Source organism: Rousettus aegyptiacus, unplaced genomic scaffold (assembly GCF_014176215.1).
Source record: "Rousettus aegyptiacus isolate mRouAeg1 unplaced genomic scaffold, mRouAeg1.p scaffold_m13_p_1, whole genome shotgun sequence".
NCBI lineage: Eukaryota > Metazoa > Chordata > Mammalia > Chiroptera > Pteropodidae > Rousettus > Rousettus aegyptiacus.
In genome coordinates, this window is record NW_023416284.1 from 138006429 (window position 1) to 138022042 (window position 15614).

At 40.7% G+C, this 15614-nt stretch overlaps 1 protein-coding gene across 5 annotated transcripts in view; it reads right to left on the minus strand.

Moving 5' to 3' along the window:
- FAXC (failed axon connections homolog, metaxin like GST domain containing) overlaps positions 1-15372 on the minus strand; it is a 59335-nt gene extending 43963 nt beyond the window's left edge. Inside the window, exons 1-4 of one of the 5 annotated variants that reach the window (XM_016151981.2) lie at positions 15354-15372; positions 14441-14562; positions 9074-9209; positions 174-370 (exon numbers count right to left, since the gene is read on the minus strand). In XM_016151981.2, the coding sequence (XP_016007467.1) occupies positions 174-370; positions 9074-9209; positions 14441-14547 (440 nt within the window). In that variant the 5' untranslated portion in view covers positions 14548-14562; positions 15354-15372. Of the gene's footprint in view, positions 1-173; positions 371-9073; positions 9210-14440; positions 15005-15070; positions 15270-15353 lie in introns of those variants that run through there. The other 4 variants (XM_036220223.1, XM_016151980.2, XM_016151982.2 and 1 more) reach the window with 4 other exon arrangements.
- Positions 15373-15614: the final 242 nt, after the last annotated feature.

Consider the following 15614-nt stretch of genomic DNA (forward strand, 5'->3'; position numbering starts at 1 on the left):
AATTAACAGTCACCACTGTAACTTCTAAGTAAGTCAGAATGCAGAAAACTTTTGAAAAGTTTTCTTTTCAAAACAAAAGGTTTGGGAGTATCTGAAAAGGGACACAGAACTTGGCTCACTCCAAAGGATGGGGACAGGCCCTGAGCACTCACCAAGCACCCTGTGGAACTCACCAGTAGAAGTGCTCCTCCACCATCTTCGTCACTGCTCTGGAGATGGCTCTTTCATGAGGGCCAAGGTTTTTGTTTAAATTCACTCCAAGTTTCTCTTCCAGAAAGTCGATTATGAATTCTGTGCCAGAAACTTTTTCATGATTATATTCAATCCAAGGCATTTTCCCTTGAGCGGAGAGTTTTCCACCAAAATAGTTCTAAGCAGAATAAATTTTAAAAAGATAAAAACAATGTTTTATTTATATTTCACTGAATGATTAACAGAAACAGACATTCCAACTGTATATTTGATAGCGACTATACTATTCAAGTTAATGTTCTCAGCACATAAACTCTTTAAAAGAATAAATGGTTACATTTGGAGAAAAAAAGATTTCTCTCACATGACAATATTACTTTACTCCCATAGATTTTTATCTTGGGTTCTGGCTTATTGGGGGGAGAGAGAGAGAGACCCGAAAGAAAAGAAAGCATAAATCCATGCAAAAACTTGCACACATGTGTTCAGAGAAGCTTTATCTGCAATTGTCAAAAACCAGAGGAAAAGCAAATGCCCAGAAAGAGGTACGACTAAGTAAATTCTTTTATAAACTTACAATAGAATATTACTCAGCGATATAAAGGAATGAACTACTGATACACACAATAACACGGATGAATTTTAAGACAGCGTTGCTAAATGAAATAAGTCAAACCAAAAAAAAAGAGTACTTACTGTAGGATTCAATTTATATAAAACTCTAGGAAATACAAACTAATCTACATGACAGAATGCCAATGAGTGTTTGCCAAAGAAGATGGGGGACAGGAAGTGACAGGATGGAGGGATGACAAAGAAGCACAAGGAAATTCGATGGGTGATGCAAACCTCACTATCTTGATTGGGGTGGTGTTTTACTGAGCATTTACATATGTCAAAATGTATTAAAGTATACATTAAATATGTGCAGTCCACAGTCTGCCTATTCTATTTCAATACAGCTATTTTTTCTTTTGAAAAACACCATTACATTTTAAATACATCAGTCATTTACGTCTTTAAACTGTTTCTCGAGATTAGGGGTTAGCAAACTTTTTCTGTAAAGGGCCAGACAGTAAATTTGGTCTCTGTCTCAACGACTCACCTTTGCAACTGCAGCATGAAAGCAGCCACAGACAACACAGAAATGAATGAAAGTAGCAATAAAAAGCTGCTATGGACACTAAAATGTGAATATAATATACAAAATATTATACGTCTTTTGACTTTTTTCAACTATTTAAAAATGTGAAAATCCTTCTTAGCTCAGGGGCCTAATCTGGCCTGCAGACCCACACGACCTGCCCATCTCTGGCTTTGGGGCATCCAATTGGGATCAGGGCCGGCACAGGAAGATACCGCCTTGCAAAGATGCAGATGACAGAAAACTCTGTGACGGCCCCCTTCCTGAAGACCTCTGGTCAAATCTTCCTTTAGACTGGAAACCAAAATTTGCTGTGAAATGAAAAAAATTACCAGTTGGGCGTTTTTTGTTTTTTGATGTGAGAAATCACTAAGATTAACAAAGGTGACTATTGCTCTAATTGTCCTCACCTAAATCACACCAAAATGTGCGTTTGCCTTTCCCAAAAACCAAACAGCACATCTCAAAGGAATAAAAAAAACAAACAAAAAACAAAAAAACAAAAAACAAAAAAAAACCCAGAATATTGCAAAATTGCTAAGTCTCTCTGTGTCTAAAAATTATGTTTGTATATTGTGTGTGGTATGTATGATCCCTGAATTTGGCCTCCAGTGAGATAACAGGGTTACAGCTAGATATCATGGCTATTAAAGGCAGCTGTCCATTTGTGCCCAAGAGGGCTGGGCTTGGACTATGCCGGAAGGTCCCAGGCTTCTCAGACCTTTGAGGAAATATCACCTTTTTGGAAGGCTGAAAATAGCAGGCACTCCCTTAATGTTGCATATTTCTGTCCTTGATGGAGAGTACTGGAAACTCTGACTCTGTCTCTTGGTATCTTGATATTTTATCTCATTGCTTATTTTAAAGAAATTTATTCTGGGCCCTGCCTGGAAAAGGGAGTTATTGGGGCTGTTGTTAGCCATTGTGCTTTTGTGCAATTTGGGAAATGGAACCTCCTCTGGGTAAATAGAGTCCGTGCCAGGGCTCACAGCTTGGCAAGTACTCCTTGCCCCCAGTCCTTGGCCAGGTACTTCTGTACAGTAAACAACCTGCACAACCATACATGGCAGCCCTAGACATCACCCTTGATGTTGACAGGGGGAATGTCACATATCTCTAAAAGTTTCTAGTACATCTGACATTCTTGTAATTTGTACACTAAGATGTAAATTTACCATATAAGATAGTGCTAGTTTCAGATTTCTTTTGATAACACCCAAATCCTCCTAACATATCCCCTTCTGGACTCCTGTCAGTCACAAATGTAATCTAGCCTCCATAATACTATCAGAGGAAACTGTCTGCAATGCAAATGAGATACAAGACCTCTGCTGCTCAAATTATCCAAGGGCTTTAATGGATCGAGTCTAAGCCCCTTCGCATCAGTCAAGGCCCACACTAGCTACCGCCCACCTGCCCAGCCTCCTTGCCATCAGTCCCTCTGGTCTCTTGAATTCCAAACTACCTACTCCAAACAAAGTCAAATTCTTTGCCACCTCTCTGACTTTGTACACTCTTCATTTTCTATAGGAATCCCTTTCCCCATTCTCTGAAAAGTCCTGTCCAAAAATTCAGGTCAAATTTCACCTTGTTAATGACTATTTCCCCAAGATGTAACTATCATCTCCCTTTCTTCTATGTTTCCACTGTACAGTGTACATTTCCCTCCCCTTATAAAATTTCTGTTTACACATCTGCCTTTCCCACTAGACTACTCTCTCCCTGGGTATTTGGTATATTTTATCTAGACCACTTTTTTAAGTTGGAGTAATAAAAATTAAGGATCAACTCTTATGAAAATGAAAGTTCTAGTATATTTTCTTCATCATATTTTATTCTGCATATGAGATTAAAAAGCAGGAGACATTTTAGAGACACTGTCATTATATCTAACTAAAAACTAGATGAATTGAAAAAATATTTTTAAAAGGAAACACAAAAATGTCAAGTCATTGGCAAGATTATGTGACATGGAGGTGATCTTTACTTTGTCATGTATTTCAATTTTTCTGAATGTAATTATATTACTTTTAAAATAAAAAACGTTTTAAAAATAACAACTACATTTATATAAGTGTATATTTATATTACATAATAATTTCTTAAACTTCTTTAAATGTATTAAAGAAATCTTAGACTATTTTTATTTAAGCACTTGTAGTCTAACTGGTCCCACTGAGGGTAGTTTCTGAAAGTAATTTTGAAACAAAGGATGAAGAGGTTAATCCTCTATATTTTTTCCAAGTGATTGTTTCCCCTTGCAACTCTGTCCCAGATGTGATTAATGCACCTACACATAATTACATTATTAGTACATCAGTGAAGCCATAGGCTCTGGATTTAAAATTCTGGTTTCATCATTAATTCACTATGTGGCCCTGAACCTTCACGGTCCTCCCTACCTTTTCCTGGGCCTCAATTCCCTCATCTTTAGAATGGGGATAATGTAATAGCAGTTGCTAGGATCAAATCAGAAAACACACATGAATTGTTTGACAAACTGCCTTCACCAGAAGTATTAACATCACCATCACCATCTAGAGACGGAGAAGTTGAGACCTTAAAAGAATCCCAGTGTCTTGGGACTCTGATTTCCGTGAGGTCTCTGATTTCCATGATGCCCCCAACTTTTCAGCTATATTTATACTCATTACATTTTCTGTACCACTGCAGCCATCTTGAAAGGCCTCCCACTGACTAAATTAGAGGTAATTTGAGCAAGTTTTGTGGAATATAACATACCAAAAAAAAAAAAAAATCCAGGTACCCGCTATGTATTATAGTTGTATAGAAGAATGTCCTTATTTTTTGGAGATGCATACTGAAGTAGTGAGGGGTGAAGAGTCATTATTTCTGCAACCTTCTCTTAAATGGTTCATCAAAAAAAAGAAAAAATCGAACATAAAGGAATATATAAAGAGAAATAAAGCAAAGAAGGCAACAGGTTATCAATTGGTTAATCTAAATAAAGGGCACATGGGTGTTCAGCATACTTTTTTAACTTGTCTGTAGCTTAGAAGAATTTCAAAAAGATAGGAGGGAAAAAAACAAGGTCAGAAAATAAATAGAACATCAAAAGTTAGGACTGAGAGCCAAAGCAGAGAATTCCAAGAAGCCATTATCTTTCTTTTTTCTTTCTCTTACTATTTAAAAAAGAATTAATATGTGAAATACATGCAAATGTCTTTATACATGTCTAGAGAAATATAAGGAAGGACAGTCAAAATGTCAGTAACAGTAATCTCTAGCTAGTAGGATGTCAGGTGATTTTCATTTTCCACTAACACTTTATGTATTGTTTGAAATACTCAGAAAAACCATATGTCATGTTCATGTAAATCTGAAAAAAAAAAAAAGGAAAGCTATTTTCGGTTTTTAAAAAATTAACCATATTTACAAGATCTCCCGACATTTTTTGCAACTTCCTATGAATCTATAATTATTATGAAATAAAAAGTTTTAAAAATTGATCTACCAATATTTATACCCTGATTTTAAAAGGATGATAACTATGACCAATACATTGGGCTTTTTTAAAAGGCCCTGTGAATGCTTAATGGTCATCAAATATTTATTCTAGGCTCACTTAGGTTTTAAAATAAAAAATCTTCAAATATAAAGTCATGTTCTTAGGAATATGACATTTTAATCCTAATTTTTAAAATGCATAGAGCAAAGAAGTGGCAGAGGGTGGGACTCCCTAGGAATATGACAAAATCCCTCTACTGATCGTGGAGAAATGAGCTCACCAGCACTTCCCAGGCACCACCTGAATGCAACACAAACACTCGCGGATGGCACGGGGGCTCAAGGCACCCAGGCAGGCAGAATGCATCCCCTTCCCAACCACGGAGCCGCTTTCCTTTTACCTAAGATCTCTGCCCCACGCTGAACATCCCCTCCATTTATTTTCCGTAGAGACCTCACGGAAGAAAAAATTACTTGTATACCATTCCTTTTATTAAAAATATACTTAACAAGACGACAATTTTGGAAGGCCTTCTCAAAGGCCTCCGTAATAGCTTCAGGCTTCACAGTGAGACATGTGTTCCGCTGCATCAGTTACATTAACTATACGCAATAGCTCTAAAATATGAACAAAGGTAGTTAGGCTGCTGGTAAAGACAGGACAACGGCAATCAACACTTGATGACTAGAAGACAAGAAAGGAAAGGGCAGAACAGCCTGGCAGCAGCTGCAGCTGCTGCAAAAAGCAGGATTACTTAATCAGGGGTAGGGGTGCCACAAGATCTTGAAAGCAGACATAGAGACTGCACAGCACAAAATTCAGGTTTTGGACCCAAAGTTGTTATGGCTAAAGGAGGCAATTTGGTCCAGAGTGAGGATAGAATAGAGACAGGCACCTGCTGGACAGCAGCCTCTTCCTTCAATTTGCGTCCCTCAGTGACACACTTCAAATGTTGACCGCCAACACCAAGCTGAACAATCTTTCAAATCTGACTCAATGCCGTTAGATGAGTCAAGCCATCTGTTCTTACTGCTATTTTCTCCTCCATCACTGGCTTAGAAAGTCCTGAATTATCTCCCGGCTTCTCTCTCCAGACTGACCCTCGCGTTCCGGTTCCTAGCCATAAAGACCCCATGCCCTCCCAGGTCTCCCCAGTACCCAAGTCCAGATTCAGTGCCACTGCGTCATATTCTCAGGCTCAATTACAGCCTTATCAAGCTGAGAGTATGTCATTCATCTCATCCCAGCGCTGCCTTCGGAAGATCACTGCTGAGCCCATTCCCTCTCCAGTAGAGAGAGTGGCTCAGAAAGCACAACCCATGCGGCATCAGGAGTTGGAGGGGTAATATCGTTATCAGGACAGCCAAAAGCTTGGCTGGGTGAGGAGCCCTCCCCTTCCAACCTCCTTGCTCCTGTTTCCAGCCACCTCCTCCCAACGCTATTTTGTAAGAATGTAAAGGTAAACCCCTCATCAGTGGGAGCCAGTTGGAGGAATGGCAGCAAACGGGAGGGACCACACTGATTTGGGGATGCCTTGGGCTCACCTCCTTCCCTTTCTTCAGCACCCTCAGGGGCACACGATCTGTGGCCTGAGCTTTAGCTCTTGCTCAGTACAAATTCTCGTGCAGGGAAGCTGACATCCCAGGTGAAAAAAGATCTCAAACCAAAATTACCAGACGCTTGAGGAGTACAACCACTGTAAGGGAAGAGCAACTGGATATACACAACATGAAGCAGAATTATTGGGATGGACCAAAAAAAATTAATTAGCATAAAAAATTCCTGTAAGAGATAAAGGAAGAAATTAGTAATACAAATCAAGGGGAAATATTAAGAAGAAAAATATAAGAGCTGAACACCATAGATGAGAGAAATATTCTGATGGATACAGGAAGAGAACAGAGCAAAGCAATGGAAGCTCAGAGAGATAACTTCTCCCAGAAGGAAGAAGAAAAGAATAAAGGGATACATTAAGAGATGCAGAAAATAAAAGCAGAGGTTTCAGTGTCTAGAAAATAGAGACGAGGAAAGAAGGGAAAACAAAAAAAAAAATTGTTTGAAGAAAATTGATAATTCCTCAGAATTAAAAAAAGCTATTAAAGACTTTGGATTAAAAGAGTTTATAGAGGACCAAATGAGATACATAAATACCCACACTAGGGCACATTAGAGTGAAATTTAAGAAAGTTGAGATTAAATGCAAATTCTAAAAGCTTCCAGAGAGAAAAAGAATGAAAAAGAATCAGATTAACATTAGATTTTTCAATAGCAACATCAACGCGAAAAGACAATGGAGTAATATTTTTTAATTTTTACACCCCAAAGAAAATATAATGTTTAAATCACTGAAAGAAAAAAACTTTGAATGTAGAATTATCAAATATAAGTGCATAATAACAATGTTCTCAGGCATGCAAAGCCACTGAAGATTTGCCACTTAAAGTCTCACAAAAAATAGGCATCAAGGAAGTACTCAGATAATAAGATAAATCCTATAGGCTAGATATATGGGAAATTTAGCTAGTCAAATAACTTAGCAAGATTTGTTGTCCAAAAAAGAGTCAAAAGAAAAAAAACGAGAGAGGGAGATAGTATTTCCAAAATTCCAGAAGTAAAACATTAGAAAACAGCACCATGACTGAGATGAGGGCTGGGAAGAGGAACACAAGGTTCACATGAACCTGTTAACATATTTGCATCATTAGAGGCAAATACAGAACGTGACACATTTAAGAAATAAATAGTAATAAACACAGATTTAGATCTTAAGAGCAACCATTATGACAACAAAAACAGAATTTGTTTTAATGACAAAAAAAAGTTTAAGCTATCCATTATAAAGCAGGAAATGAGAAAAATTAAAAACAAAGTAATAGTAAGGATAAAAGTATTAAATAAGATGTTAGAAATAAATCCCAATAAAACAATAACAACAAGTATAAATGGATTAAACTCACCAATTAGGAACTCTCAGATTGGCTGTAAATAATACATTGTCTATACAAGACAAATAAACAAAAAATAGAGAATGAGGATGGAGAAAGATATCCCAAGCAAATAGGAGTCAAAAGAAAGCTGGCAAATCAATCTCAATATCTGATAATATAGAATTCAAGGTTTAAAAAAGTCATAAGGGACAGAAATGGCTGCTATATGCTAGAAAAAGAAACAAAATGGTAAAAGATGTGATCTTTCATATTATATTAACTTAACAATATAACCTCTAATACGTAAATACTTTTACATATAGAATAACTAACAGAATGACAAGATGAGATAAATTAACAAGTACACTTGTACATTTTAACACACTCCTTTCAGAAAGTGCTAGAACAGGCAGACAAAAAAGTGAAGCAGTGATACAGAAGGTCTAAACTATATAGTAAAACATGCCTGAGCAAGTAGATAGAGAGCACTCTATACCCAGAGAATACATAATTATTTACAATATTTATAAAAAAAAGTAGCCATGCACTAGGCTCTAGTCAGTAAATGACAAGGAATTAACATCATAAAAACTACCTGCTTTGACCATAAATTTTTTTTTAATTTAAAAAGTCAAGCTTTAAAAAAAAAATGCATAAGAATAGAACTTATATAAGAAAGAAAAACATAAAGGAATTTTTTTTAAAAATACACAGAATTGAATGACAATGAAAACACGACCTGTCAAATTTGTGAAACGCAGCTTAAACACTACTTAGAGAAAAAATATACCCTTAAATACATTCTTTTCTTCATTCTTTAATGCTGAAATGGGCAACTGTTTCCCTGAAAGTCACTCACCCAACACAGAGCACTGTGGAAACACTCTCACAAAATCTACAGATATCTCCCTGGTGGTCTGCTAGGTGTTCTGCCCCCAGAAGTCATGAGAGACAAAATATAAGCTGTCAATAAAAAGAAACCTAAAGGAAAAACCACGTCAGATCCACCTTTATTAATAGCTGCCTAGTAGGCAAACCCAAACGCAACCAAAGTATACTCAGTATCAAGAAAAAAATGGCCCTGAACCCTACAAAAACTCCAGGTCCTTTTGATCCCTCACTAAATTGGATGCAAAAATCAACGGACCCTAGAGTCAAGTCTGCTAAGTATCTACCTATGACTAGGCCCTGCTACTTTCATACCCACGCCCTCTAGCACCAAGTGCCAGCCACACCCCCTCCCTCTAGCACCAAGTGCCAGCCGTTCTCATGATGAGCGATCAGGCACTGCTCTCTAACGGATACTGCTGTCATGAGAACAAAACATGTGCACACAAGTACCTGATAGGGTAAGTCAGCCATCCTTAAATAAGTTTCCATTTTCAAACAGAAAGGAGATAAACTGGGAACACCATTGTTAGGTCTTGCAAACTGATGCAAAATAATAGCATCTTTGGAGTCAATCTCTTGCTGTTTCCTGTTAAAACCAAAACAGAAATAAAGAACAATCCACGTGTTATATATTCAGTTATATATTCAGTTCCCTTAGTTCCTCAGAGATTCCTTTAGCTTCTCAACAAACAAGCAGATCTGTTTGTCACTGGGTCTTACCTCACCCAGAAGCACTTGAGAGTGTGGAAGCTTGGTCAAAATACAAAAGAACCTTACAAACTCTGATTTTACTATGACCCCAATGGCTCAGAAAAGTACGTATCGGTTGCCTTTGGTACCTGTAGCCTATGGACAGCAAGAGTACTGTCTGGACAGGTCCACCTCTACCCCAACTGGCTATCCAGTTGGATGGATAAAAATGATATTCTGCACTTACTACGTGTCAGGCATCACTCTGAGGGCTTCATAGGTATTATCTCATTTAAGCTTCACAATAACCTTACAAGGTAGGTACTACTGTTATCCATGTTTTGTAGATGATGAAACTGAGGCACAGAGGATTAATTTACAACAGTCACATTACTAGTAAACAGCAGGACCTGGACTGAACCAGGTAGTCAGAGCCTATGTAATTGACCATAGACTGCTCTAGTGGTCTGTTCATCCATAGGACCATGGAATAACAGTGCAGATTTACTCTAAGTAAATCTGTAGGGAATCTAAGACTTTGAGTATTCTGGTACCTCTTCCAAACTATCCATCCCTGCACCTGGCCTTTCACTTCTGGTGCTGAGGAAGCCAGATTCTGAGCTCTCTCATCCCCTCTACCTTCCCAGAGCCCCCACTTTCACCACACAGCATGAAGCTTATTACCTCTGCCTTTTCTCCTTCTTCTGTCTCAGCCACATATCTACCTTTTCCTTTGGCTATTTTTTTTTGGATGGGGAGGACTTCCCTCGTACAGTTTTTTAATAGTCATCAAAAGTAGAGCAAATGCTGAATACCAAGTCTGAACACATGCAGTCAAGTCCAAGCCCTGCTTCCTATTGGCCACGTTACCCTTGACCTCTGCTCTCTCACACAGAAAGTGAGGGCAGTACCTATGCTGCAGCATTATCCTGAGAATTAAATAAGATAATATCTGTAAATATTTGGTGACCTATCAAGCATTCTCTAAGAGCAGTGGACTTTATTCTCACTCAAAGAGATATGATCTTATCCCCTTAAGCTACTAAATCTTAACATTCCACAAAGCCCCTCATACACCACAGGAACCTTCTGCAATTTCCATCATTCACTATACCCAACCACTTCCCACTCTTCCCCTTGGCCTTCCCTGCGCCTCTGGTTCCCTCACATCATTCCTGGTTTAATCCCTCATGTACTTGTACCCAAGCAAGGACAAGCTCTTCATCACATCATGACACAGATGTTCACTTACTGCAGCATCTCCAGTCAATAAAATAAACTCTTTTGGAGAAGTTTACTACCAGAGTGTCCATTCCACTTAACAAGCGAGGAGTGACTCATTTTTTAAATACTGGTCCAAAGAATAAAAATATTTGCTGTTTTCTGGCAATTTTTACTATAAAATAAATGTTTTCGTTTAGATGAAATATTTGGGAGGTCAGGTGTTAAAATTAAGAAGCCATTTAAACTATGTTCCTAAAAAGTGAAAACTGTAAATTTGACAATTAACTGATTTTGTCCAGTCAAGTAATTCAAGTCACAGAATAGTACTGTCATGGAAATTAGCCGAGCAAATACTTAAGAACTGAAAGGATAGGAGATAAATATCAAATGCCCTGCGCCACTTGATAAATCTAAAACCCCCATTAGAAACGATCTAATTCTAATGGCTGACTCAAGCCATGTCATAATAAGAATGGATGCTAACATGTAGCAAACACATATGCCAATGACTTTTTATACATAATACATATTAAATTATTTCAGTAACACTATAGAGTGGATACTGTTATAGTTTAAAATTAGTATATTATACTGTACTTATATTTTACAGTAGACAAGGAAATGGAAGCTCAGAGAGGTTAATAACTTGCCCAAGGAATATCAATTTAAGATCAAGTTGTTAATAGCTCCAGTTCCCAAGATCTTAAGCACTTCAACTACACCAAAATAGACAAGTCCTCAATTAATTTTATTAAAACAGACAGTTTGACTCATACCACTCAAGCCTGAAACTTTCTGATAAAAGTCTATAACTAATGACATCCAACTTTTTTTGAAAGTCCACTATATGCCAAACTATGTGCTAAGTATTTCGCAGATGTTAACTCATTTAATCAACTCTATGAGGAAGGCTACTATTATCATCCCTATTTTACAGGTGAAGAAACTGAATAACCAAGTAGCTTACTCTCAGATCCAGAGTCACATAGTTGATTAAAAGCACAGTGAATTTGAACCCATTTTGGTCCTGGGACCCTCCTTCCACACATCAGGAACCTTTCTCTAACTTAGGATCAGAGGAGCAGGTGACCTGTTTCCTGAACACCTATATTTTTTAAAGTGCTCTGATAAGAGAACAGCTTTAGAGCAGCAAGACTAGCTCTACTCTCATGGTGAAGGACATCACAGATGACCATGCCTCTGTGAATGGCTGATGAGCTGTTAGTTTATGGGGATCAGATGACCCATGGGCTGCTGATTCCCTAAGTTTTCTAGGACAGGGTATGCCCCTGTGCCTAAAGTGCAAATGAGCTACCAATAACAAAGTCATTATTTAGTCATTTAATTTAAAACAATACGTTTCCAAATACCAAATGAAATTAAAATAGCTGCTAGGATACCTTCATTCAGAAAGAGAGAAACAGAAGGTCAGGACTATATTTGTTTAAAAATATTGTAGTGAAGAAAACATGGATAAAATCCAAAATAGCCACTTTGGTTATACTCATTAATGAAACATAAATAATTCTCAAATTTACTTTCCATTCTGGAGACATAGCCATAGATTACGGTTGAGTCTATGCAGCAGCAAATCCAAGTACAGTGGTGAAGACTAAAATTGCCAGTGAACTCAGCGTAGCCATTTCAAGGTATACTGTCCATCCTATATGTTTTGGATTGTTTTGTGTTTTGTCTAAACTGCAGAGACAATTAAAACTTAGATTTACCTTAAGTGGAAGTCTCTAACAGTAACCTCTGATTCTCAGTTCCCCACCTTCCTCAGTCTTTTTCCCTATCCCTTTGTGCCTAGAGGCTGTCAAAAACTCAGGTCCCTGCCATACGCCTGTCTTCCCTGAACTATGCCCCAATTCTCTACATTTCTGTTCTTCTCCCTCATCAAACCCTATTTCAGACTTGGTACTTTCTAGGAGGCAAGGGTAAAAAGTGCAGGCTCACTTTGTGCTGACACACATTCTCAGATTTGAATTTGGACCCAACTCCTCTTACTATGTGATTATGGGCAAGTTGCTTAACCTCGGTGGCCACAATATCCTTACCTATAAAATGGGGATCAAGCATTCAACGCTAGTTGTAAAGGATAAATGCAACCATGTAACTCAAACACTTCTATGCAGAGACCCTACTAAGGGCTCAAAAATGGGTAGCCATTTTTATTACTTGCATTAAAACAGAGTTTTCCAAATCAACTTAAATATGTCAAGAAACAAAAGTGAATAAACCAAGGATTATAAACGTCTCAATCTAAAGTATCCAGGTAGTCCCCTACGTGGGGAAGGGCACATCTGTGGGCAGAGGGCTCTCAGTCCAGTGACCACACCTATCAGGGCGTGGCCTGCTCCAGGATGAACTCTGAAATCCTTGTTATTTCTGCAAGGTCATTTAAGCAAGGTTTAGACTCAGTCCTGTGTAGTTGAGCCTTCAATCCCTCACTAAGTGTACAACTGGTGAGAAGCCACATAGTTTGGGATCTTGAAAAGGTTTTGGACTGGGATATAATTGAGAAACAACAGGGTTACCATTTAAATTACTGCACAAATGTTTTAGGTATCATACAGCTTGAAATGGAGTTCCAAAAGTAGCAAAAATATAAAATGATCTAGAGAGAATTTCGCTTTAAAATTATTTGGTTCAACTAGAATGAAGGGCACTGTGTGAAGTGAGAGCATTCAATGTATAATAAAGTCAAAATAAAACTTCTCGATTATGGCTAAATAATATGAAAGCCAGTACATTTCTCCAGACCTAAATGATTTCCCACCTCTCATAATATACACAGTACCTAAGTTAGCCCCTCGCAATGTCCTCCTGGAATCCCTGCAGGCCTCCTAAAGGTCACCTATCACTGTCTTTGTTTACAACCTATTGTGTGGGATTCCCCCACTGGAAAAGGGCAATGTGGACACATTTCTCACTATTTAAAATATACTAGCCAAGAGGAACATTCTAAGCCATTGAAAACTGCCTGCTTTTGGCCATCTCCCAGTGACAGAGGGCTCAAACGCAGAGAAATTTTAACCACAAATTAACGTATCAATTAGCCAAACGACCCTCTCAATTGCCTATAGTATTACCCTACTCAAACAAAGATCTCGGGTCCGGCTGGATGTACCAACGGCAGGGGCCTCCATTTTCTGGTATTTCCAAGTCAATCCTGTAAACATCCTGCGGCAGGCAGCAGATGCAACGGTTCAAAGCACCGGGTGACTCCTGTGTTCAACATGCTCATCTGGTGTTAGTCCCGTCCTCAGACCTCCTACTGCTCACACAACAAAGGCACTTAAACTGGAGATGGTGCTTAGCTTTAAATACCAGATACCAGATAACCAGGTTAAGGCCGCATCAAAACTGCACACTACACTCGGCCATGCATCTTTAACAGGGAACCAGAGGTCTCTCTAGGTTTTGCAGTTTCAGCCTTTTGATGATGTTAAACATTTGGGGAGGGAATGTAAAGAACTAACCTTTAAGTAAAAGATAAGGTTAGAAGGTAATATTCCAGCATTATTACCTAAAAATAAATAAAGCATTTCATAAAAGTGTTACTTAGTATATCTAAAGGGCCTAATTCTATTGTTGCAAACATATTGCACTTAGGACCTTCCTAAGGGCATTTCATAACATGCTATTTTGCTCCAAAACAACCCAGAGACTTTTTGCTTTCAGCACCAAAAGACAGGGAAACAAATGTTTTTCTCTCTCAGTACCAGTTTAATTCTCCTGGCAACTCTAAACTGCCCCTCACGGCCAGGTGACCACAGACTGCCTCGGGGAAAAGATAAGGACAGGACTCTGGGCATTTGGGCGGCGTGACCCCTCGCGCCAGCCCTGCCCTGGCCAGGTGCCCCTCCGGCGCCCCTGCGCGGGGCCCTCTCTCCGGCTCACCTAATGACCAGGAGTTCGTGGAGCAGATACGCAGCTGCGGCCAGCAAAGCTCCCCCGGTCAAGTAAAGTGTTTTCTTCCACCAGGGATCGGAGCCCAGCCCTGCCATGATCCCACCGTAATCCTGCAAAGGGAAAGCGATGATGTCCCCATAAAAGGAGAAGGGCTCCTCGGACCCGGCCCACCAGCCGAAGAAGGAGACGCTCTGGTTCCAGCTCAGATCCACCACGCACGGCCTGGACGAGGCAAAACCAACCCCCCAGTGCATGCTGCGCGGCTGGCTGCGGGCGCCCCTCCCAGGGCCCGCGCCGCCCGCATGGGCAGAGGCCGGCGCGGCCGGGCGCGGGCTCAGCTGCGCGCTGGGGGCGCGGGCGGCGCGGGCGGCTGCGACCGAGGCAGAGGCGGCGGCGGCGGCGGCGGAGGAGGAGGAGGCGGAGGAGGAAGGGCGCGGGCCGCGGGCGGCGGGCCTGGCCGGCGGGGCCCCAGAGCCCTGGGCGGCAGCGGCAGCGGCAGCCGCCGGCTGCCCCCGCAGCGGCCTCTCCGCGCCTCTCTTTGTGTCGGCGCCTGGAGAAGGCCGCGTGATGTCATTGCTCCCCGGGGCAGAGAAACAGAGGCGGGATAAAGTCACCTACCCCGCGCCCTGCCCCCGCCCCGCATCTCCGCGGTCCGGCGGCCTCCGCCCCGGCCGAAGCCGCAGAGCTGGGGCGCGCCGGGCGGGCTCCGCGCCTCCAGGCGGCACGGCCGGGAAAGGCTCCGCGCGCTGGGGCAGGGCTGCGGAGTAGCTGAAAATGCGGCTCCGCCGGGAGGAAACTGCAGTCAGGGCCCGGATCTGGGTCCCCCCAACCCGCGGCCCGCCCTCCGCCTTCGCTCCAGCCCCTCCCGCAGGCCCGAGAGGGGAGAGCGCGCAGGACTCACCTGGGGCCGCGCGGAGCTGCGGGCAGGAAACGCCCCCCGGCGGGGCTGGAAGCAGGACCCGGATCAAGGTCGGGAATTAGACGGTTCTGGCCATCAGCAAAACACTGTGTTTGCATAACTTATAAAAACACTCTCATTACATTGCATAAATACTCAGGTCGTGGCCATGTGCTTACGAAGAAGAGATGTCTGGTGTGACAAATAAAAATGTACCCAAGATTTTCCCTCTGACAAACCCAGCTCATGTCTTTCCCCTTTGAA